At 42.8% G+C, this 23,366-nt stretch overlaps 1 protein-coding gene across 4 annotated transcripts in view; it reads left to right on the top strand.

Annotated features, from left to right (window-relative positions):
• Window positions 1-22,503, top strand: part of ksr2 (kinase suppressor of ras 2) — a gene marked incomplete at both ends in the record, with an annotated part of 65,238 nt that extends 42,735 nt beyond the window's left edge. For 2 of the 4 annotated variants that reach the window (XM_084467736.1, XM_084467735.1), the window contains 14 exons: window positions 7,141-7,210; window positions 7,794-7,877; window positions 8,179-8,264; window positions 8,926-9,032; window positions 9,927-10,095; window positions 10,385-10,426; window positions 11,070-11,139; window positions 15,285-15,333; window positions 16,593-16,954; window positions 18,617-18,713; window positions 18,802-18,935; window positions 19,783-19,917; window positions 21,706-21,835; window positions 22,357-22,503. In XM_084467736.1, the coding sequence (XP_084323862.1) occupies window positions 7,141-7,210; window positions 7,794-7,877; window positions 8,179-8,264; window positions 8,926-9,032; window positions 9,927-10,095; window positions 10,385-10,426; window positions 11,070-11,139; window positions 15,285-15,333; window positions 16,593-16,954; window positions 18,617-18,713; window positions 18,802-18,935; window positions 19,783-19,917; window positions 21,706-21,835; window positions 22,357-22,503 (1,682 nt within the window). Of the gene's footprint in view, window positions 1-7,140; window positions 7,211-7,793; window positions 7,878-8,178; window positions 8,277-8,679; window positions 8,701-8,925; window positions 9,033-9,926; window positions 10,096-10,384; window positions 10,427-11,069; window positions 11,140-15,284; window positions 15,334-16,592; window positions 16,955-18,616; window positions 18,714-18,801; window positions 18,936-19,782; window positions 19,918-21,705; window positions 21,836-22,356 lie in introns of all 4 variants that reach the window. The other 2 variants (XM_084467733.1, XM_084467734.1) reach the window with 2 other exon arrangements.
• Between the last annotated feature and the right edge of the window lie 863 nt (window positions 22,504-23,366).

Genomic DNA, 23,366 nt, shown 5'->3' with positions numbered 1-23,366 from the left:
GAAGAGGGGGGTGACTGCAGAGCGTTGGCTTAGTGAAGGGGATGAAGAACGGTTGCCCCTCCACATTTTCCTAGTGTCCACAGACCTTTAAGTAAAAAGTCATTAGTGTTCAGCACTACAGAGCATGGGGATTGCGCTGAGCTTTGGGCTGTGATTGGAAGGAATATAGCCTGGGTATGTTTATTTATAAAGCACCATTCAAACACATGGGGAATATAAACTAATATAAATCGACGGCGCAGTGTGCAGATTCCCAAATGATGCCATCGTCTACGAACGCATCAAGAAGCCATGGGTCAAGTGATAAGTTTCTTTATAGATGTATAGATTTTGTTTTGTTATTTAGTCTGTATAACTATAGGTCATAGCTTACAAGTTGGATAGAGATTATGATTGTCAATTGTTCCACAATGTGGTTATGGTAAGTAAAAAATGTGTCCTCTCTAGAGCCGTTTGCCCGTTCTGGGCTACTGTAGAAACATAGTGCAATATGGTTGGTTCTGTGGAAGAGGAGCCACTCCCTATGTAGGGCTCATTCTACGGTAATGACAACACAATGATCCTTGTGTTCATGGGAATATACACAAATTTAAACATACTAATAATCATTATATTCCATTTTTGTGTGTTCCACTAGAGGCCACTAAATACTTAAATCATACTTCATTAAAATATAGTAAAAAAAAAAAAAAAAAAAGGAGAAATGTAAAATAAAAGTATTGGTAATGTTGATGGTATTATATTTATTAATTAAAAGCTGTGGAAAACAGAAATGTTTTGAGCCCAGATTTAACAGAATAAAGTGTTCTCCACCACAAAATGCTTCACCATACTTGATTCAAAGTATGGGAACAGAGTCAGCCGGCCCCTGATGACCTTTGTAAACTATTAATGCTATTTTGAACTCAATTATCTTGCAAACAGGAAGAGAGTTCTGGCACTGTGTAATGTGGTCCACTTTTTTTTGGTTAGGTAAAACTCTAGCAGCAGCATTCTGGATGAGTTGGTGCTGTGTCACGGCTTTTTAGAGAGACCTGTGAAAACCAAATCACATGTCGTCAAGCCTACTGAAAATTAAACTAGAGCATGGATATTTTTTACAGGTCTTGTTTGAAAATCCTATATTAGAGTATATTAGAGTTAGTGCCAGATTAGTGAGTTAGTGCCGAATCCATAGCTATACAAGATTTCAGACATGGTTTTTACTGTTCAATGATAAAGTACTTAATGTTATATTGAGTTATATTGTTATCATGTGGAGAATATTATTATTCATCGAAATGTGTGTCTTCGTGGTTGTGCAGACTTGAGGGCTACTATGTCTTAGATAAACACTTTAACACTTATTAACACAAGTTCAACACAAAATAAGAGAGGTAGATAATTAGAAGTTTGAAGGTTAAAGACTTTGTTATCACTTGCACAGAAGTAATAACAAAACCTGAATCTTTGCAAAAGAACACCTGTTCAGGTTATATACCAAAGGGTGTGAATTCCTCCTACCTGCACTGACCAACACCCTATGCCTCCGGCCCAGACATTGGATGCCTCATTGAACTGAACTTTAACTAGCGCCAGCTAGCTGACCACATTTAATTAAAGGGCTCCTTCCCTCTTCGTGGGGGGTTAAACATCAACCTAAAACTAGCTGTCTTGAGCCATCCAGCTCAGAGAGCTATCAGAAGGTGTAATTAGTGTCGGCTGGTTTTCCATTGGAATGTGGTCTATTTGCTGAGTCTATACTTTGTCAACACCTATTTGGCATATAGCATGTGTAGCAGAGAGCAGTTCGACCACTTTCGGGTCTCGAACCTGCCACCTCTCGAACTACGACACTACCGGCATGGGAGTCGAACGCTCTAACCACTGAGCTAAAAGCCCAGGCTTCTAACTCAGCGGCCAGAAGCGTTCTTAAGGCTAGGGGTGTGAGGATTTACAAACATACTAACGCCAGCTAGCCCAGGCTAGTTGGCATCCGTTAGACATGTAGGCAAGATAATGATGATATATTTCCTTTAAATGGTATAGTCAATTTCTCCCATAACTACAGCGATGAAGCTGTTCAATGAAAGCTGGCCTCCCAGCCTTAAACCCTGGGTGGCTTATTGACAAAGGGAATACCGACTATGGGAATATCCCCAATCCCGAATATCCTGTAGCAAATACATCTTGTCTGTCAGAAAGCCACAGTTTCGGTTACACTTGGAATTTCACTTTCAATGCCACATATATCGGATTATTGAAACTGCCAGATATATTTAAGATGCTTTCAGGTAAAATACTGTTGATTGCAAAAGGAGAAGTGTCTTTCTTGTTATGCTTGTTTGTACGTTTGCATACAACAAATGAGCTTAGGAGAGAACAGTGGACGTGTTTGTCTAAAGTGAGTTTAATGATTCAATTATTATTTAATGTCTTGTCTGCAAATGTATGTGAAATACATTTTCAATAAGAAACAAACTGCTGAAACGACTGCTTACTCACACATTACATTATTTTGTGCTGTTGCGGTTTCTTACTTTTCATTCTCCTGTCTTTGATATAAATGTTTGTAATTTGTAATTAAGTGTACATATGTTTCTGTGCGTGGGCACTGAAGACATGTTGCGTGTGGTGGGTGTTTCAGAAAGGCATGTGCGAAAAGTGAATGCATTCGACTCCCTTTATAATTGCTGTGATTGTCGTATCGTGGGTAACTTTGCAAAATCGTATTTAAGTACAAATAATATAAATCTTTTTGAGTAGTTTATAGTGCCTTTGAGAAGTTACTGATGGATATGCACTTGGAGGTGATGTAGTGGTTTGACAGTGTAGATAGCGAGATAGATATACTTGATAGTAAGCCAAGATACCTGCCGGTTTCAATCAATGTTTACAAGAAGGCCAACCGGGTCGACAGCTAGCTTGTTTTAGGGATATCCCCGAAGAGTTGTGTCAGTCAGCTAAAAGCAATCCATCCTCTAGAAAGTAAACATTAGTTATGTTTTTTATTTTTTGTTTTTTATTTCTACATTTAATTCTTGTATTTATCAGGGATGCAATACAAACAAAAAACTATGATCAAATGTGTCTACACGGGTTGGGTTTTTACCGTCTTTGTAGCGGTGCCAGTTTTTGTTTCTTGGCCGTTTTCCATAAAGACGGAGGAAAGAATAGTGAACACAACCGCAAACTATTTAATTGTGTTTGATTGGAATGAAATGGGGGGATGTGTGCGGTGTGCGTTTGTGTTGCGTTTGTGTTTGTGTTTGTGGTGCGTCTGTTTTTGTGCGTGTGTGGTGTGTATCGATGTATGTGTTTGTGTGTGGGGGACATGTGTATCTGTTTGTGTCTTATCAAATGCGAGGCAAAAAAAGGTTCCACAGCGTTCAGCTGTTGTCATAGAAACAGTACCAGCAACAGGGTTGTCTTGTTCGAAGAACTTCTCACTCTCCATCTCGCAACCAACTGTTGGTCTGTAGTCCTAAGCAGAGTAATAGTCTATGGCAGAAAGCGTTGTTACATTGACAAACGCATTGAATCGCTAATTTCAACAAGGAGCTTGGATGGAGGTGGTTATGGCATGTTTTTATGTGTGTATGCATTTATGACATTGACGTACAGGCATGCACAGCCATTGCAGTTCTGTACTTGTTCCACTATTAAAGCACAACGTCAGACAGGCATACGCACTCAAACACAGACACACAAACAAACAAAGACACACAGACACACACACACACACACACACACACATGCACACCCATGCAGGCAGACTACGGAGGGAGGGATGGCTCCTTGTTAATTACGTCCAATCAGAGAAGACTGAGGGTGGGCACCGCTTTCTGGCGCCGAGGTTACACTGACTTCAAAGGCTCATCTGTCTCACACACACAACCACACACAAACACACACGCACTAACACATGCACACTCACCCACACACCTATACACACACACACGCACTAACACATGCACACTCACCCACACACACACAAACACATGCATGTGCTAACACACACACACACACACACACACACACACACACATTCACTAACACACACACATATACACACTCACACACACAGATACACACACACACACACACACACATGCATGCACACACATACACACACACATACGCATGTGTGCGCATGTGTGCGCATACGTATCACACCAGCTCTGTGTGGAGAAAGTCAGTGGCTTTCAGATCCACCTTTGGTCCGAGTCTGTTCTCGTCAACACAAACCTTCTGAGATATGTCTCCTTCAAAATGTTTTCTACCCTTCCTTTCTCCTCCTCTCATACACAGACACACACACACACACACACACACACACACAAAGCCACTGGTATACCTGCACAACATATTACATCGGTACGTTTCTGTAAATGTAATTATAAAGCACCATTCAAACACACAGGTAACGCGTAAACATTTTAAAGTAAAATGCCTGCAGCCCACTGGATAACTCACATTCCTGGCATCTGCGTTGACAGTACCAATCAGCTGCCTGTTGCCTCTGAGGCTGACATGAAGCTGATGATGTCACTTCCCCTTCCTATTGGGTTATCGTGCTGATTGGCTGTAATTGAGCGATGCATTGGGCTCCAACGAGCATGCACTTGGCCTCTGGAGGGATGATGGAAGTAGAGAGAGAGGGGGTGGTGGTGGTGGTGGTGAATGTAGTGGACGTGGTGGAGTTGATAGGTATAGGTAGAGGTGGAGGTGGTGGTATTGGATGTGGTGGTGAAGGCGGTGGTGAAGAAGGTGGTGGTGATGGAGGTAGAGGTGGAGGTGGTGGTATTGTTGGTGTAGACTTTGATTTGCGTCGACTGCATGCACTGGAAAGCGAGTCAAAACATGGACCTGCTGGACATGAAATTGGTTGAGCAGGATTGTGAACGCTTTCTCCAAATCACACACTCAATAGCCTAGATTCTGTTCCTCTTTTTGATCACGGTTGTTTTGATTTTCATAAAACCTATAAAATGCCTATCGAAGTTAAAATAGTTAATAGTCCAAAGTGACTCATGAAACATGACACAGTGAGCCTGTGGAACCTACTGGAACAAATGGATTGTCTACTATGCAGAAAGAACATTTATTGGTACTTGTACACACTGAGGACTCTTACACAGGAAAGATGGGGATTTTTTTGTAATGTTGAATGTGGAAACTAATCCCTCCACAATCTCATTGTTTATTTATGGAATCAAATAACTTCATGCAGGCACATGACACATCGTCAGCACATGTGCCATGTTTTCCTGGTGAGATTAAGATGATGCTTATGAATAAATACTTGCAGCATACAGAGAAGTTGTTATTACAGAGCTCAAGTGTCAGTAACCTTTGCCAACCATTTCTCTTAAATCTCTCTTTAATCCCCTGAAAAAGTGCTCACAAAGCTTTTTCTCTTGTTACAAGCCTGAAGTCAAAAAAACAATTCAGAAGATGAAATGCTTTGGACAGGGACGGAGCCAGCATATCTTGTAACCATCTCTGTGAGTCCGGTTCTGTCTGTGGATCTATATGTGTGTTTATTATTATAGGTAAGTTGTTGTTAATGTCTTGTAGTCCCGATTGTTGACAAATGCAAACTACTAAACAGAAAGCCAAAAACGCTCACAACTAGAACAGAATATGTCTTGTACATTGTACATATGTCATCATTTTGATGGTGTAATTTAAACCGATTTGATTGATTGATGGCTGACACCTCAGATTGGCAGCATTATATCAGTTTCATACAAACATAAAAAATAAATAAAGTATTCCACAACCATTTATTCATGAAAGGAGGCAACAATCTAGCAGTGAAGGCTAATTATTCTAGCCAATCTCTTCCCTTCTGGCTACTCTCTTTGGTCGGCTCATTAGGATTTGGGTGAATCGCCCAGCACTTTGCCATGGCTGTGTTCAACATCCCAATCATGCCAATCTATGTCCACAATAGCCACCGGCCGCCCCCATAGGCAGGGCTGAGTAGGCAGGACGTTTTCAGCCCGACTGACGAGGCAACGGCTGCGTAATGTGTCGGCTGCTTGCTCTAATGGACCGTGTGGACGCAAAAACCCTTTGAAGTGTGACTCCCCTTACAATGGTGTGCCTACTGCCTTCCTGCTTCTCCTCCTCCTCCACCTCCTCATCCACACAAACACACACACACACACACACACACACACACACACACAGTCACAAACACTAGAATACCTGCAGAACTCATTTGTTGTTCCACCGGCAGTTTGAATCAGACATGTGAGCTCCTCTGGACGGATGTGTTAGAGAGGCCGGGAGAGCTTGACATTAGGTAGTGAGCATTAGAAGGGAGAAGCATGGAATGGTTGCAGAAGCCTTTTATAGCACAGCATCCATGTCTGTTGTTGTTGTCCTTGCACTATATATCAGGTCCATAGGAGTGCATTATATGTAAAGAACACAGTTTCTAAGGTATTCCATTTATTGGAACACGGGCAGCCCCATGTGTTATTTTAGTCTTTATTTCCCATCCATCCAACCAACCACCCATTCAGCAAGCCAGCCATTAACCAATCCACCCATAAATTCACCATCCGACCCAGTCACCTAATCACCCATGTATTCATTCACCCCTCCATCCAATCACCCATCCACCCCTGAAATGTTCACAAAACTCATGGTTTCGTAGATACAGTTTCGTCAACAAAATGAATCCCTGAACATCATTCCTTGAAATTTTGATTTTCAATGTATTATTATAAAAGTAAATAACCTGGATAGCTTAGTCGGCTCCAGCAGCATATGAAAAAAAAAAACGAAACACTTTTGCCTGCTTTGTCAACTAAAATATACATTCATATCAAATGTATAGTAATTTAAACACAATTTCAACAAAGGAATGCTTCAGTGGCATATGGCAAAATAAAGTCACAGCCGTGCCTTAAACAAAATAGTTCCACTTTCAAAGATTAGTCTATCAACATGAAATCAAAGTGTGACTGGGCTTCTTATCTCCCGGTATGCTATAAAGAGCAGTTAAGGTAAGTTTCTTTTTTTGTTTTGTTGTGTAAGGCACGTATTACTGTTTAGGAAAAATGTGTGCAGGAAGTAATCGACCAAGGGTTCTCATTCGTTCATCATGAACATGTCTCTCAACCCTGGTGTCCCCTCTCTCCCCAGACACGCTCTCAGTGCCTCGCTGGTCTCCGCAGATTCCCAGGAGAGACTTTGGAAACTCAATAAAACACAGGTGGGTGGTGTTAAACAGGACGTCATCACTACATCACAGCCATCCAGATTGTCGACTCCTGTTTAGAGACTGAGGCTACGATGGAACACCTTACCATTATTATAAATGAATGCCTGATGCTCACAAAATGCTGTTCAGACTTGTAATACTGAAGTTGGGCTACATTTTTCTTTCTCTTTGCGTACTTCAAATGCAGTGCATTTCTGTGCTTCGATTATAGATTCATGACTATTGTTGTTTGGTGCAGTGTATGACCGTAAACACCACAATGTATGCTACTACAAATAACACACAGGGGCAGAATCAAATCAGTGTGTCAGCACCTTTGTGATCAGAAGAGGGACCTGATAACATGTTCTAACCTCTATCTTACCATATTTGTCACCTTGGTCACCAGTATCCAGCCCAATATAAAGAGCAAGCACTGGTTAGCATTGTTCAATTGTTCCAATGCTTCAGTTATGCACAACAGACTTTTTGTAAATGTCTTTCCGAAATGTCACAAACATGATGTCCATGATTTCCTTTTGCCGAAGGCAATGTTTACAACCTAATGGTGCAGTTCTGTTGTCCTTGGCCACAGGTTTTCCACCAAGTACTGGATGTCACAGACATGTATAGTTTGTGGGAAGGGAATGCTGTTTGGACTCAAATGTAAAAACTGCAAGTATGTTTTAAGGCTTCTTTACATTCAATGGCCACCCTATAATAATCCACTTTGTCTGCATTGTTAATGTTTTTTGTTTGTGCCTTCCATTGTCTGAAATTCCACACTTAACGAGTGTCATAATTAATGAGTTCAACAAATAAGCAAGTCAATAATAAAATTAATAATCAGTAAAAAAAAGTAAAAGTCAAAAAAATATAAAAAATAAAGTCAGTTTGTTTAAAAGATCTTCTGAAATTAAACAAAAGCTTTCAATTTGCCAAGCCAATGGAATGTCAACACATGGTCATAATGTGTCCAGGTTGAAGTGCCACAACAAATGCACCAAAGAAGCCCCACCTTGTCACCTGCTGATCATTCAGAGGGGCGGCCCTGACCCGCTCAAAGGTAATGGTCAAGGTAACAATGCGTTCCTCTGTTCCTCCCTACTCTAGTACCACATTAGATGAGATGGTTTCATCCAAAATGGTTGTGTTTTTGATGGAAATAATTAAGAGGGGGATGAAACATCTAAATGCATGGCGGCTCTGTGCAGGAATCAGCGACAACTGTAGTTTGTAGACAACCTGAATGTGGTTTGGCTCGGTTTGAGAGAATGATTTACCAATTATACTCAACCACTTTTTAACGAAGCTCTTAATGAAGCTCTGAAGTTATACTCAAATGAATTAATCCAGTCAATTAGGTATAGTTCTAAATGTGACTGACAGTGCTAGCAGGAAAATCATCAGTTGATCGGATTTGAATTCATTAATTCTCTCCTTTTCTTTCTCGTCCTGCTGTCATTTTCTGGAAAATGTAGATCACCAAGGGACATCTCAAGGTAAAAGAAACACCTCTCTCATTAAAGATTTCCCTCATAAAGAAAGAGTGATTGTCTCTTAATGACGTGTGTTTTTCCAGTGGATGTTGTGCAAGCAGGAACAGTTTGTTCATTCATCAGACAAGAAGAATTTAATCACGTACCGTCGACTCATTTTAGTTTACCGGTAGTTTTTTGTGTTCTGTTTCTTTGTTTTGTTATTCTGATAAAGCCTTCTTCCCGCAGCTCGACTGGTACGGACAGAATCGGTGCCATGTGACATCAACAACCCGCTCAGGTACACGGACCTGCACATCAGTCAGACCCTGCCCAAAACCAACAAGATCAACAAGGTGAGGCTGAGGGAGTGGCGATCATGAGGTCATCGCCAGACGGCGCCAAGTCTTCACGCGATGCCGTTCCCATTTCCATTTCATAAGACATGTTCCTTCCTGGTTGTTGGCTGTTTCCCATCCAAAAGACAGCAAACCACAGGAACCAAACCTTCAATCTTTAGCCTCTGTCAGTCTGTCCGTTTCTTCATCCATGCACACCTGCGTTCATAATGAACAAGGACAAATTTAGGAGATATTTCTGTTGAACTATCACAAAGGCACCTGTCAATGGTTGTTTGAGTCTGTTTGTTCGTGTGTTTGAAAGTTTGTTTGATGAATGTTAATATCCATATCCATACAATGCAGGCCTCTTTTTCTCCTATGTATGTTGTACTTTATGACATAGCATGTCCCATGAACATCTCATCACCTTCCATGGAAACCTATGAATCCTATCGGGACACTACTGTCAATTTAGAATAGTGTTTATCAAGAATTATTTTGATGATCAGGAATGACTACTGATAACATTGTAAAACTGGCCCATATCACATCAAGTATATCCCTGAGAACTCCTACCTGGGTTTGATTCTGTTTTCCAAGTCTTAATATAGTGTTTGACCGCCAAAAATGAGGGATGTCCGGTCCAAGGCATCGTTATCGTGCAGACAATGGCCCAGTACACTGGATCGGATATCGGAGAGGAGAAAACAATATGATCCGACGTGCGCAGCGTGTCACGTGATAGCAATAAACGCTGTTGTTTTTCGGTGACAAAAGTGGTATCAGGACATCCCTACCAAAAATGTAGTTGATTGGTGGTTCTGTACATGCTATTGTTTATATTCGTGTTGAGGCACATGCAAGCTACATGTTTCTCATAAGCCTCCATCTGGTTCCATATCTCCTCAGGACCACATTCCAGTACCTTATCAACCGGACTCCAGCAGCAATCCCTCGTCCACCACCTCGTCCACACCTTCCTCCCCGGCCCCGCCCCTACCCAGTAGTGCCACACCCCCTTCTCCCCTGCACCCCTCTCCGCAGTCGGCACGGCAACAGAAACAGTTCAACCTGACAGGTAGGATCTGTGCGGGCACCCTGCCAAGCATCGTCTTCTTCAAACCGTGGGCATGTTTTAATTTTTTTGGCTTTATTTTAACAAATAAAGTTATGATATCAAGTAGGAATCCTTATTCCCCTATTGTTACTCAATAAAACATAAATTCACAATTCATATATATATTTTTTTTTTAAAGGAATGGCATGTTTTTGAGAAATGGTTACGTATAAAAGTATATTTTCAGTTCATTTTTGTTTAAAAAATGTAATTAAATCTTCCACTTTCGTTTTTGTTGTCTTTTCTGCAGCCTCCAGTTATTTTAAATACAAGCAGCAGTTCATCTTTCCAGGTAAGTGCATCCTAATTGGCTATTACCCTTACCCATAATACCCTGGGGCCGTGCCATGGTGAAAATGATGAGTAGAACTGTTGTTACATTTGACCTCTCCTGACCTTTGCCTGCCTTCCAACCTCCAGCCAACCTAAACACACACACACACATACTGGGGCACACACACACACACACACACAAACACACACACACACACACACACACACACACACTCGTCCTGAGGGAGACAGAGGGTGGTACAGAGAGAGAGAGAGATATTTCCTAGGAGATATTTCCTAATCAAGCACAAATCCACAGTATACCCTGATCTGGCTACAGCTTCCAACTGGTTTCTCGTTTTACTATCACACACAGCATGCCTCGTTGCTTGGGGTTGCCTGATATCCCCAGGCTACTCTGTTTATTATATATTATCATACATTATATTATATATCATAATGTCCTTCAGAAGCCTTCAAGTATGTATAGCAAGTGGGCTGAAAATAAAGGACTGAATGCCTTATGTGAAATAGGTTTGTGTTTGTGTGTGTGTGTGTGTGTGTGCGTGCGTGCGTGCGTGCGTGCGTGCGTGCGTGCGTGCGTATCTGTGTGTGCTGTGCTAATTTATCATTCTGACTGTGTTGGACCGGGCCCTCCTCAGACGTGGCCCTGGAGGCCCCGCCCAGCAGAGCCCCACAGGTCATCCTCCATCCGGTCCTGTCTGAGCACGGGTGAGCAGACACATGAAGCCACCCCCATACAATGTGATGACATGTCTCCCAAAGTCTGACGTCTTCTCCCCGCTCTCATGGGGTCTTGTTTGTCTTGTTTCGCCCCTTTGTCCCCAACCCGACTCCTACTCTCCTCCGCCCACTACGCTAACCTCTCTCTCTCTCTCTCTCTCTCTCTCTCTCTCTCTCTCTCTCTCTCTCTCTCTCTCTCTCTCTCTCTCTCTCTCTCTCTCTCTCTCTCTCTCTCTCTCTCTCTCTCTCTCTCTTTCTTTTTATAGCCCTATCTTTATAATAGTCAGGGAGGCAGACATAAAGTTATTGGAGCACAGATATTTGGGTGACAATTTGAGTATGCGTAGCCGACATGATGAATACCAACAGGGCTAATGTTAGCATGGCTTCAGTTCACGCTACAGTTGGGATGCCAAGGGGAATTGTGCTCACTCTCTGAGGAAGCCATTGGTCATAGGAAAAAAACAGCAGCGACAGGAAGTGGAAGTGCAAGATGCATTTCGACCCAAACGTTAATTCGATTAGAATCTCAATCTATCATCAGAAACGGGTCTGACAAGCCGCGTTCATCGGCCGATGGTCAATTATTGTTATTGTTATTGTTATAAAATACGCTGTGTGTCCAGAGACTCTAATGCTTTCATCAATAGCAGATAATTCCCTGCTTCTAAATACAAGCAGGAACAGAAACATGAAAGATTCACGTTGGAGGCAATAATGTCGTCGGGAATGATATTTACTAATATTTAGAGCATGTGAGTCAAGGTCCCCATAATATATGAATTAATTATAATAATTATATAAAGAATATTTTTCCTAGTGACATATCAGTGTGACAACTTTTGAGAAATATGACCTTTAAACATAGCTAATTGCAGTGACTGGTTACTCACCACACGACTTGTGTAGCATAAGGGGCTCTGTTCCTATTGGTTTGTTTTCCAGATGAGCTCATCCATTCATCCTTCTTTAGATGTTAGTCCCAGGAGGCGGGGCCACACATTTGATGGGTTGACTCACTGGAGGAGCCTCTATTGGGTCCCCATTATGCAACATATAAATCATCATTATGCAGCAGTAGAAAATTACAATCCCAATTCATAAATAAAATACACAACTCTGCAGGCTCTTATTTTTCTACGACGCAAGGAATTGTGTGCAATAAAAGGGCTGTTTCATTTATCCAAATAAATATCAACACATAGGATGATTTGTGGCAACCCGCCTTGGGGAGTGAACGAGTGAACGAGTACCCCATGGCTGGGAGAGCCCTGAATGAGTGGAGAAGCAGGCTATTTAAGCCCTGCTTCTCCACCTGTTCCTCAGGTGCTCTGCATTTGGCTAATTGGCAAGGCCGGGTTGCCACAGAGTATACAAACTAGATAGTGAATTACTCTGTATAACATAGACTGTAAGTAAGTCCAAGTCTTTGGTTTTTGTTTTACAAAAACATTACATTTACAAAAACATAACATTTCTAAATAAAATAGCATGCAAATCAGTAAGCCATGCATTTGTCGAACAAATACGATGCAGCCTTAATTAATGAATCCTTTATCACTTGTTTTGTGTATCTCTATTAGGGATGTTAACGTTTATGATGACATCAGTAGTTTAGTAGTTTATTCAACACCTTTTTTTTGTTTTATACTATTGCCCCTCTCTCTGTCTGTCCGTGCCTGCAGAGTTGTGTCTCTCAGTTAAAACATGAATGACAACAGTTCTTTGTTGAGTCAAGCAGTGGTGTTGTAGGTCTGACTGTAGTTGACTGTTGCTTATTTTTCATGAATGTCACAAAAAATACTCCCGGGTCTCTTTTCTCTGATGCCAAACTGATAGATGGAATGACCGGTCTAGGTGATCAAACCATCGTAGCAGTCTCTCCTGGCCTCACTACAACATTCAATGCCATTATAATTTGTTAAAATGTCAAAGTGATGCTACCAAAGAGCATGTAGCGCAATAGCAATATCACTTTCGTCTTCTGGAATCAATGCATGTCTGTACAGAGTTCAGGAATGTTTGTGGACAAAAACAAACCCATGAATCAACGTCATTGGGACCCATCAGTAACTGTTCTCCTGGTTTGGTTCCAGATGATCACAGTTTGAAGGTCTTATCGTGGTCCTGATTTGAAATCTGCCCATTGTTGATAGAGAAATAAATGTTGGTATAAGCTCCCTACTTCTCCCGCAGTGGTTGTGAAGTTTGCAATGTGAGCGTAATTCCCTCAGTTTTAGCAAACACTCGGTGAGGAGTAGATTCACGTACAAAGAAATACTAAAATGTTAGTCATTGGCAACATGGATGGTAGAAAGAGAACTGTTAGATAGATGAGCTAATACACTTTTTATTCCTCCAACCATCTCCATAAGCCCCAATAAGAATGTGGCCCCAGGTTATCTATGTTATTATATATTATCATACATTATACGATCTACCACCATGCCCACCTGAAGCCATTAAGTATGTATAGCAAGTCGGCTAACAGTAAAGGACTTGAATGGCAGATGAATGTCAAAGAATTATAACAAAAGTGTGTCAGTGGCAACAACTGTGGTAGAAGGGGACAAAAAAGAAGCAGAAAGAATCTGCATCATTTTTATAATAACTAGAGTTTCCACGCGTGCATTACGCGCGCTCAACGTCTAGTTGTAGTTAAACCCATAGCTATCTTCTGAGAGCATAATATAATAACATTTTGCCTATAATGTTACAACGTATAACATTTTGGTTCACCTATTACGTAATGAAGCAAGCATAATCATTTTATACATTAAGCCGTTTTCACACATTTTTGCCGCATTTATATATCAGGAGATTCAACCCTGAGGGTGATTCACACTTGATGCTTTATATGCGGACATCAATGTCGTTTAGACATCAGTAGCGTCAACGGGGGGTTTAGGGGGATGGGCTTGCAAGGGGCGGGATATGATGTAGGGTCTAAGTTTGCAAAAGGCGGGGTAAGTGTGGCCGCTGTCAATGTTGTTTGTTATGATTTGACCATAGACAAAATGGAGGCAGAACGGGCAGACCTCATCGCGATCATCTTAAATGTTGCTACAATTATGCATCATGTATTCCCTTTTATCCACAAAAGACATTTAGGGAGGCTAAAGGAGGAGAGTCATATTGCATTTTAGAAACAAAGTGTATTCTTGTGGTGGACTCTATAGACATAATTCACCATACTGTGTTATTGACATGTTTTCGTTCTGTGTTATAGGGACGCTGTCTCTTTAAGATCATGTGACTTGTGTGTTGATATGCTGGTCTGCGCGATGTTTGAATCTAATGTTTTTTATTTGATAAAATGAACGACCTGCCGTTGCCTTGTCGACGTGAGAAATGGTCTCTTCACTTCTTTTATCGCAATTTCTACAGTCTATAGCGGAATGTATTACCTGGGAGAGTTTGACGACGGTGGGGCCGTTAAAACAGACGGAAGGGGGGAGGGGGGATATCAATATCGCAAGACATTGCAGGATGCGGGCTCGATCTTGCCGTTGTCTTTCAACTTCTGCGTCCGCGCGTGTGCGTGTGTGTAGTGTGTGTCTTCGCGTGCATGTGGGTGCGTGTGTGTGAGCATGTGTGTGCGTATGCAGTGTCCTGCGCTGCCTTTGTCTTGAAACGTTTGCGTCAGCGCACGCGTGTGTGTTTGTGCACGTGTGCGTGGTCGTGTGTGTGTGTATGCGGTCTGTATGTGCGTGCGTGCGGTGTATGTGTGCCTTTGCGCGTGCTGCGTGTCTGCGTGTGAGCCGCAGGCTGCTTGCCACATGCGCACTGACCAACTTGTCCGAGTAACTTGTCCGACAGGCCTGCTATTATAGAAGTAAGATAGTAATCATAATTAGTTATCCATCCACTTCCCTCCTCCTTCCCTTCCGCCGTGTCGAGTCATGAGCCCGTATCGCACACCGCATCACGCCTTCTCCCCGCGCTCCCTCTGCGGTGGCTGTATGAACACGTTGCTTGCACACCACGGAAGTAGGCAGCGAGAGGTGGTGGTTTGAGGTTACATGGTGAACGTCATCGGGGGGGGGGGGTGAAATGGAAAATGGAGAATCATGTCTTAAGTGTGTGTGTGTGTGTGTGTGTGTGTTTGCATGTGTACCTCCATCCTTTTCCAGGAACGAGGGGAATCCGTTGCTTCAGATCGAAGTCGAGCCGACGTCAGATGTGAGTTGTCCGTCTTTCTATTCTCTCTTCATCTTCATCTACGATGACGCATGTCTGTTCTTCACTTGTACGAAACAACGGCGATAAGCATTCCATTCATCAGTCATACACAACAGTCCACTGCTACTGAAAGTATGACATAATCAAATCGTCGATGTTTCAAACATTCAACCTTCCTAATGGGACAGTTTGTTCAACAGGAAATGCCAAGCTCATGGGTGTCGATACTGGCATTTTCTGTGTTGTGTCTGCAAGCTCATGTGTGTTTGCCCACACACCTCTAAGAAAACGCATGCATGCGCTCCTGTTGAAGAGCACTGAGTGCCCCAGAGCTCCACCTTGCTAAATAAAGGTTGAATGAACACGAACGCACCAGAAGCAGCAATAGCTCTGCAGCCAATCATCATTCGATGATATTAATAATGATCCAGTAAAGAGAAATTAAAAATATGTTAGCCTTTTTAGTAATTTTACAGCAGGAATTTAAGAATGGATGTTTTTACACTGCTCTACTGCATCATAATCCTAATTCAACGAGACCAAATCATTGAATGTGTTTAGTTGAGTGTAGGTGAGTCATTCAGGTCAATTCCAGTCACATAATATAATGTCTGCTGACATTTTTTCAATATGTAGTTCTGCATACAAATGTGCATTTAAGCTCTTATTCAGAAAAAATTGTCTCTCTACAGCCGAGAGCACAGCGAGTTAAACGTTTTTTAACCACGTTATTCGTACCAGAAGTATCCAGCGATGTCTGATATACTGTTATTTGAAAATTGTTGTGCGAATATGCAGCCTTTTCTTTTCATTTAACGCTATTGATTTCAATGACTCCACGTCATGTAGCAGAATGGGGAACAATTACATGTATTGTAGGTCTTTATACATGTATTACATGTATAAAGGAAAAGTAAATGGGCTCACACAAAAAATATTTTTTTCCATGAATTTGAGGCCTGGTTTTGGTACTCTGTTAAGCTGCAGGCCTAGCTCTATCTATATTACTCCGGGACAGGCAGCCGGATGGTATCGTGGCTCAGGTTCTTACCCCCAGCCTGAAGGTTGTGGGTTTAATCCCTAATGTCAGGATAAAAGGATCTGGTTAATCGCTCAGAAGTCCTATCCGGATGGGGGGGGGGGGGGTGGGGTGATGATCATACCACACCACAGAAGGTCTGTCCTAGGTCAATCAGCTGAACCAAACGTGACCCATGACCTGTGGGCCCTTCTCTTCCCGTCCCCGCCCTCCACCCCAGAACGAGGAGGCCAACGACGAGGACTCGGGCGACGAGTTCGAGGAGATGAACCTGTCGCTGCTGTCGGCCCGCAACTTCCCGCGCAAGGCCAGCCAGACCAGCATCTTCCTGCAGGAGTGGGACATCCCCTTTGAGCAGCTGGAGATCGGCGAGATGATCGGCAAGGGCCGCTTCGGCCAGGTGTTCCACGGGCGCTGGCACGGCGAGGTGGCCCTGCGCCTCATCGACATCGAGCGCGACAACGAGGACCAGCTGCGGGCCTTCAAGCGGGAGGTGATGGCCTACCGCAACACGCGGCATGAGAACGTGGTGCTGTTCATGGGCGCCTGCATGAGCCCGCCCCACCTGGCCATCATCACCAGGTACGTGATGACGCGTCTGTGATGACACGTCCGCCCGGCAGCGTTTTGATGGACTGTAATATTGATTTTTCTTAATAAGTCGTCGTGGTAAATCCGGATTAGCCACAAAGAAAATGCACTGTAAAGAGAAGGCGTAGGCTGCCATCGCATAAGCTGATGTATTTCTTTCTTTATAAATAGCCTATTTCTCTTCTTGCAGTCTCAGCAAACTATTCCCTCTTGAGCAGGACACAGATTTTTTGATGGTTTCTGTTTTCAAACGTTGTTTTATATTTTAAAACCCAGATAAAAGCCGTTAAGGAAATGAGGTACGGTGTAAAAATAAATCAACACAACTTGTTGACCAATCCCGGGACCCGATAGAACACAAGCTTCTTAGGAAAAACGTGACGCTTCTCTGGCTCCTCTTACTAACATAAACTTTATCGGTTGCGAAATGCAACCTTGCTGTCGTACAATTTCAGCAGTGTACTCTAAAGAGCAGCAGGAATAAACACAAAATGCCTGTAAGTGAAAATAGGTGATTTGAAATCGATAATCTTATAATTCTCAGTTCATTCGGTGCCAGGTAAAAAATATTGACAGATTCATACATTTATTTATTCATTCGTTTTTATTTCATCAGTGATTTATCTTAGCATAGGCCTTGCGTCTGTGGCGATGCCACTACGTTCGTCCGTGCTTTGTAATCGCTCAGCTGCTTCCCAGTCGGCCGGCGGAGCTCTCTGAGTCTAAGGGGCTCACGGTGATTATCTTTCCATTAGAAGAGCGCAATAAAATCCCTCCATTTCTACGTGGTGTTTACTCACTTGATCTGCATCTCCTTCGGAAGTTCATCTCATGAGTGCAGAGCATGGGGTTAGCACTTGGTTTTGTTTCTGAACCTAAACATGACAACCTCAGGGTTCCAGGAGTTCATTAACAACCCAGGGGAAGGCGCTTCTATAAATAGCTCTGTGTCATTCTGACAGTGGGGATGAATATGCATGTGGGCTCGGGGTCTTTTGCTGGTTACCTGCATGGAAGAGACACAGCCTGCGTGGTTGAGGAGGGCCACAGGGGTGCGGCGGTGCAGAGGTGTAGATGTCAATAACATCAGGGGAATGATAGTAACAGTAACCCACACGCCCACACACCCACACACCCACACACACACACACACACACACACACACACACACAGTGAGTTTGTAAGTGAATGCTCAGGGCAAAGGGCTCACACAAACTAACATGCGCACAGACACACATACATTGTTTTTGTTGTAAGGTATGGCAATATAAATGTGTTTAAAATGTAATGTATCATACTTAAATCCTAATTATTCTTAGCTGGGCTCTTACTAATATGATAATTTATACAAATCATTCTGTAATCTAATTCACTGTCACACACTGAAAAATACTTTTTACTTAAAAAGCAATTATAGAAATGGACATAGCAGGAATGTGATTAACAGGCTGACAAGTTGGTTATTTTAAGATCAGGTCTCAGGTCTTTAATTGGCAAACAAATTGATGCTTAAATTGAAATTTAAAAATGTTTTTTTATAATCTTACCAGCAGTCCTGATATAGGGTTTATTTGGAACTTGCTTATCAGTCTCTCTCTCTCTCTCTCTCTCTCTCTCTCTCTCTCTCTCTCTCTCTCTCTCTCTCTCTCTCAGTCTGTGTAAAGGCCGTACTCTGTATTCGGTGGTGCGGGATGCCAAGGTGGTGCTGGACTTCAACAAGACACGCCAGATAGCCCAGGAGATGGTGAAGGTAAGACAGTCTTTCAGTGATGCGTTTCTCCATCCATTCCTTCGGTCAATGTCGAAAGCTTCAGGTTGTGGTTGGTTCTTCTCCCTAGGGAATGGGCTACCTCCACGCCAAGGGAATCCTACACAAAGATATGAAGTCCAAAAATGTGTTTTACGACAACGGCAAAGTAGTCATCACTGACTTTGGACTCTTCACCATATCCGGTGTTCTCCAGGCGGGCAGGTAATGCTTCTTCTGACCGTGTGTGAAAACAGTCAAGATGTGTGTGTGTGGGAGTGAAAGATATTGGCTATAAGACGCTAAGAAGACGTTCATACAACAGTAAGAAGCTCATGTCACAGGAACAACAGTAAAAAGGAGTGGCTCAGTCAAAAATCCTACTAGTCTCTACACTTAGTTACATTGAATGATATAAATGTAACAAACATTAACCCCAGGTCTGGGTCATATTTAGGTTTGTTCAATATATGTTGGAACTTTTAGGTTCAATGTTGGTATGTGTGTCTGTGGTCACCATAACTAGGGTTCTTATTACACCGAACCACGCCTTAAATCCATTCTCCATCCAGGTATATAAATAGAGTTTCACTGAATCTTGATGTTGTTCTTTGAATCCACAATGCAAACAATAGCAAATAACAAATGCCAAAGTGGATGCTTTTAATCTGCATATTAAAACAATAACAAGCCCCCATAGTTGGGGGCCATAAAGATTTAAAGATTTAAGAGTAATATATGTCAGAATTATACCTTTCACTTGTTTTCGCTGTAGATCTAAGTGGATCTTCAGGAAGAGGTTAAACTTATTTCAAACTTAACTTTAGTAAATGTCTTTTGACTTCCATGTTTTGGGCCTGAGGACAGCCTTGAAAACAAGTTGCTGGATCTCAAGGGGTTTACCCTCTAATTCAAGTTTGAAATAAAAAAATATTTCACCCAAAGGGGTAATAAAAATAAAAGTGACTTCTGTGTCTTCTGTGGAGTAAAATAAAATTGCAAATGCAACTAAGCCGTAAGACATGGTGGTTTCTTAATCTGTGTTAACGTCAACCTTCTCTCCATGGAGCAGCAGACGTGAGGACAAGCTGAGGATCCCCAGCGGCTGGTTGTGTCACCTGGCCCCGGAAATCATCTGTCAGCTCTCGCCCGACACAGAGGAAGACAAGCTGCCCTTTTCTAAACAGTCGGATGTCTTTGCTTTTGGGTGAGTGCTGTCCCTCTTCCCTCCCAGAGGCTTTGTTGTATCAGTGAGTCCCTAAGCGTCCGTTGGCTGAGAGGTCCCCCTCCTCCTCACATGTAGCTGATCAACGGGCAGTTAGTGCCCCACTGCATGGAGGCGCTTAACACTGTGCCTCCTGGAGGAACAGAAAAGCTGAAGGATCCCTCTTGGATCTTTATGTTTGCGCACTTTACGAAGTCTTAAAGTTACTGCGGAGAAAGGCGCAGAGGTGGGGGGGGACATAAGAGCTAGACACTAAAAGGGAAATGGTTCCCAGGAGAGCAGCAGGAATACCCCTTGGCAAAGTGGGACAAAATTTATGGATTCTAGAGATAGATAGACTGAACTTAAAATCTGTTCTGACGGTTAAGATCCAGATCCAGATGGGTTTCAGGTTTCTTGTGTACTACGGTACTGTGTCTATATTTATGTCATTATGAGTGTCTTGTAGTATATCTACATGATGATTGTAGGCCACATGAGCTAACCAATTATCTTATGTCAATGCAATGATACAGCTCTCCCTCAAACCTATATGATTTTTTTGTGGCAGACAGGCTTGTAGTTCCTTTTAACGGTCTTTAGTTCACGGTAGAGACTAGCATGGCCAAGTTTGGCCATAGATGGGGCACTCAAGTCCCACCCTCAATGCCAAATATGGATTGCTTCTGATGCTGGTGGCAAAAAAATCCCCAAAAATGGCTACACCCTCAGAGCGGTCTTGCGACATCATGGATGCTACGACGACATCCATATATATTTTTTTCCAGTCTGTCCGCGATTCCCATTTTCAGCCCTGTCCTGAGTTCATGAAAACGCCCCAAGGCCAGTGTTCTTCCTTTCGCTGCCATTAACGAATCATTTGCTGGCCTGGATCCTGCTCTGTTGCCTCCTAACACAATTGCGTGTTCAGATGGTCCCCCCATATGGAGCTCTTCGTCACCGTATCCTTCTGAAGGGCTGAGCGCAGCACTGGTGCACAATGTCCAGCTGCTCCGCTAGCCCTTGCGCTAGCCAGAGGTGACACCCAGGGCTGTTTTACATATTCATCAACAGTCATCCCTCTATTTTTTCCATTCCTGACAAAAGGAGCTATTTTTATCACAGTCAACCTTGACTTAAAGAAACAACAAGGGGAAGAATGACCTGTTTTAACGAGGCAAAGGTTAGGAGGTACCGCGTCGTCTGGCTTCCTCATCATTGTTTCTATTTATAGTTTCTTGGGAATAATTAACAGTTAACTTCATTTCAAAACAGAGTTGAAGAGCTTCATGGCTTTTGATGTACGGGACTATACTGTGTATTTTCTCTATAGTAAACCAGATTTTTTGTAACTGCATTGTTGTTGCACTTGTTAAACACATAATATTGGATCGAATTCATTGGACACTGTGTGTCCAATGAATTATGTGTGTGTGTGTGTGTGTGTGTGTGTGTGTGTGTGTGTGTGTGTGTGTGTGTGTGTTTGTCAGCATGTGTGTGTGCTTGCATGCGAGTGTCTTTGTGTGTCCGTGTGCATGTGTCTGCATGCATGTGTGTGTGTTTGTGTTTGTTTGTGTGTGTGTGTGTGTGTGTGTGTGTGTGTGTGTGTGTGTGTGCATGAATGCATGCGGGTGCATGTGCCCGCATGTGTGTACAGGCGTCTGTGTGCGTGCGTAGTGTGTTTACGCATGCATGTGAAGACTCATCATAGTGATACACTGTCTGTCTCTCCAAGGCCGTGCTATTACCGCCGTCCCTGGCACTGACCTGCTGCTTTCCTCGTCTCCGCAGCACTATTTGGTACGAGCTGCATGCACGGGAGTGGCCTTACAAGAGTCAGCCTGCGGAGGTGATCATGTGGCAGGTCGGCACCGGCCAGAAGCCCAACCTCACCCAGATCGGCATGGGCAAAGAGATCTCAGTAAGGGCTCTGGCGTCGTTGCCTCCTCACTCTTTTAATGTAGAATCACTGAAAGTTGTTTGTATGTGAGAGGACTGGGATGCCAAATTGAACATCATTATAAAGTCCCATTCATCTGTCAATCATGTGAAATGATAAACCGACAAACATTAGTTTTCATTGTTCTGTCAGCAAGTCTGAGGACAAGACAGAAAAACATAGTTTTTACCAGTATAATAAGCACGAACTTGTCCTAATCATGGTCATCGCCATCATCATCGGCACCATCATCATCACAATAATCATCATAATCAACACTTAAGATAGAGGTAAGAAAAGCAACAATTCTAATTTATTATAATAATAGTTACCATCATCATCATCATCATCATTATTATGATTTGTGTTATTATTATGATCATCTTCTTCTTGATATCATTATGGTCAGTATAATTTCACCCTTTCTTTACGATGAACATGGTGACTGAAGGCCTATACCAACTGAAAGTGTCTGCAGCCCTGTGTGTCTGTGTCTCTCCCAGGACATCGTGCTCCTCTGCTGGGCGTCCCAGCAGGAGGAGCGGCCCAGCTTCTCCAAGCTGGTGGACCTACTGGAGAAGCTGCCAAAGCGGAACCGGCGTCTATCCCATCCAGGCCACTTCTGGAAGTCAGCTGAGTATGTCAAATGAGCTATAGGGACACAGACAACAATAACAACAACAACAACAAATCAATATGCTATGACACGCATCCTAAATGTAGAGCCTGCCTCCTTAAGAGGGCACTCATTCGCCCGATGGGGGAATTACCCTGGGCATATTCATGCGTGTGGTGGGGGCACACTGACGGCAACGCCAACCTGTTTTCAAAAAGCATTAGGGACATTTTTACATTTTAATCATAGGATGGTGTTCTTTGTCCATTCATGAGGATTCAATTTGAATGATATTTTCTTGATGTATTCTTGTTTGGTGTATTTTCTTTGTTATCACTCTTCATATCTCTGTGTCTGAGAACAAATGGAGAGACACATATTCTGTTGTGTTTTGTTTGTGGAATGCGTGTTGTTGTGGTCCATCATTTGTGTGTTTTTATCCGTCCGTTTCTAACGTACTCATCAATTCTGTGTGCCATCTCATCAGTCTGCACGGTTGTGTCTACATGACATGTTTGTCTCAAACACTACAAAACGCGACAAATGCCCACCTATACCTTGAATGTGACAAACCCCTCCCAGTTCCAGAGGTAGGGGTCAAGATACAGCGATACCACAGGCTTTCCTCCAAGCGGCCTGTGCTTTAATCATGGCTTGTGAATGTCGGCATTAAGATAACAGCCTTTGGGATCCAACATTGGCCTTCTCTTTTGCTACTTGCCAGAACTTTGGCTGCTGTGTGAGCTCAGAGTGACACTATCTGTTGTCTAACAGGGAGCCCTAGTGTACCCTGAGAAGGGCCCCGACTGAACCCCCACTGGAGATTATTGCAGAGATAATTGCAGGATATACAGGAGGCTATAGAGATAAATATTAAAAAAAATAGAAAACCAATAT

The sequence above is a fragment of the Micromesistius poutassou genome (genome assembly GCF_964030765.1).
Source record: "Micromesistius poutassou genome assembly, chromosome: 5".
Lineage (NCBI taxonomy): Eukaryota > Metazoa > Chordata > Actinopteri > Gadiformes > Gadidae > Micromesistius > Micromesistius poutassou.
The sequence above is the reverse complement of the archived record's forward strand: the minus strand, read 5'-3'. Positions and strand labels throughout refer to the sequence as shown.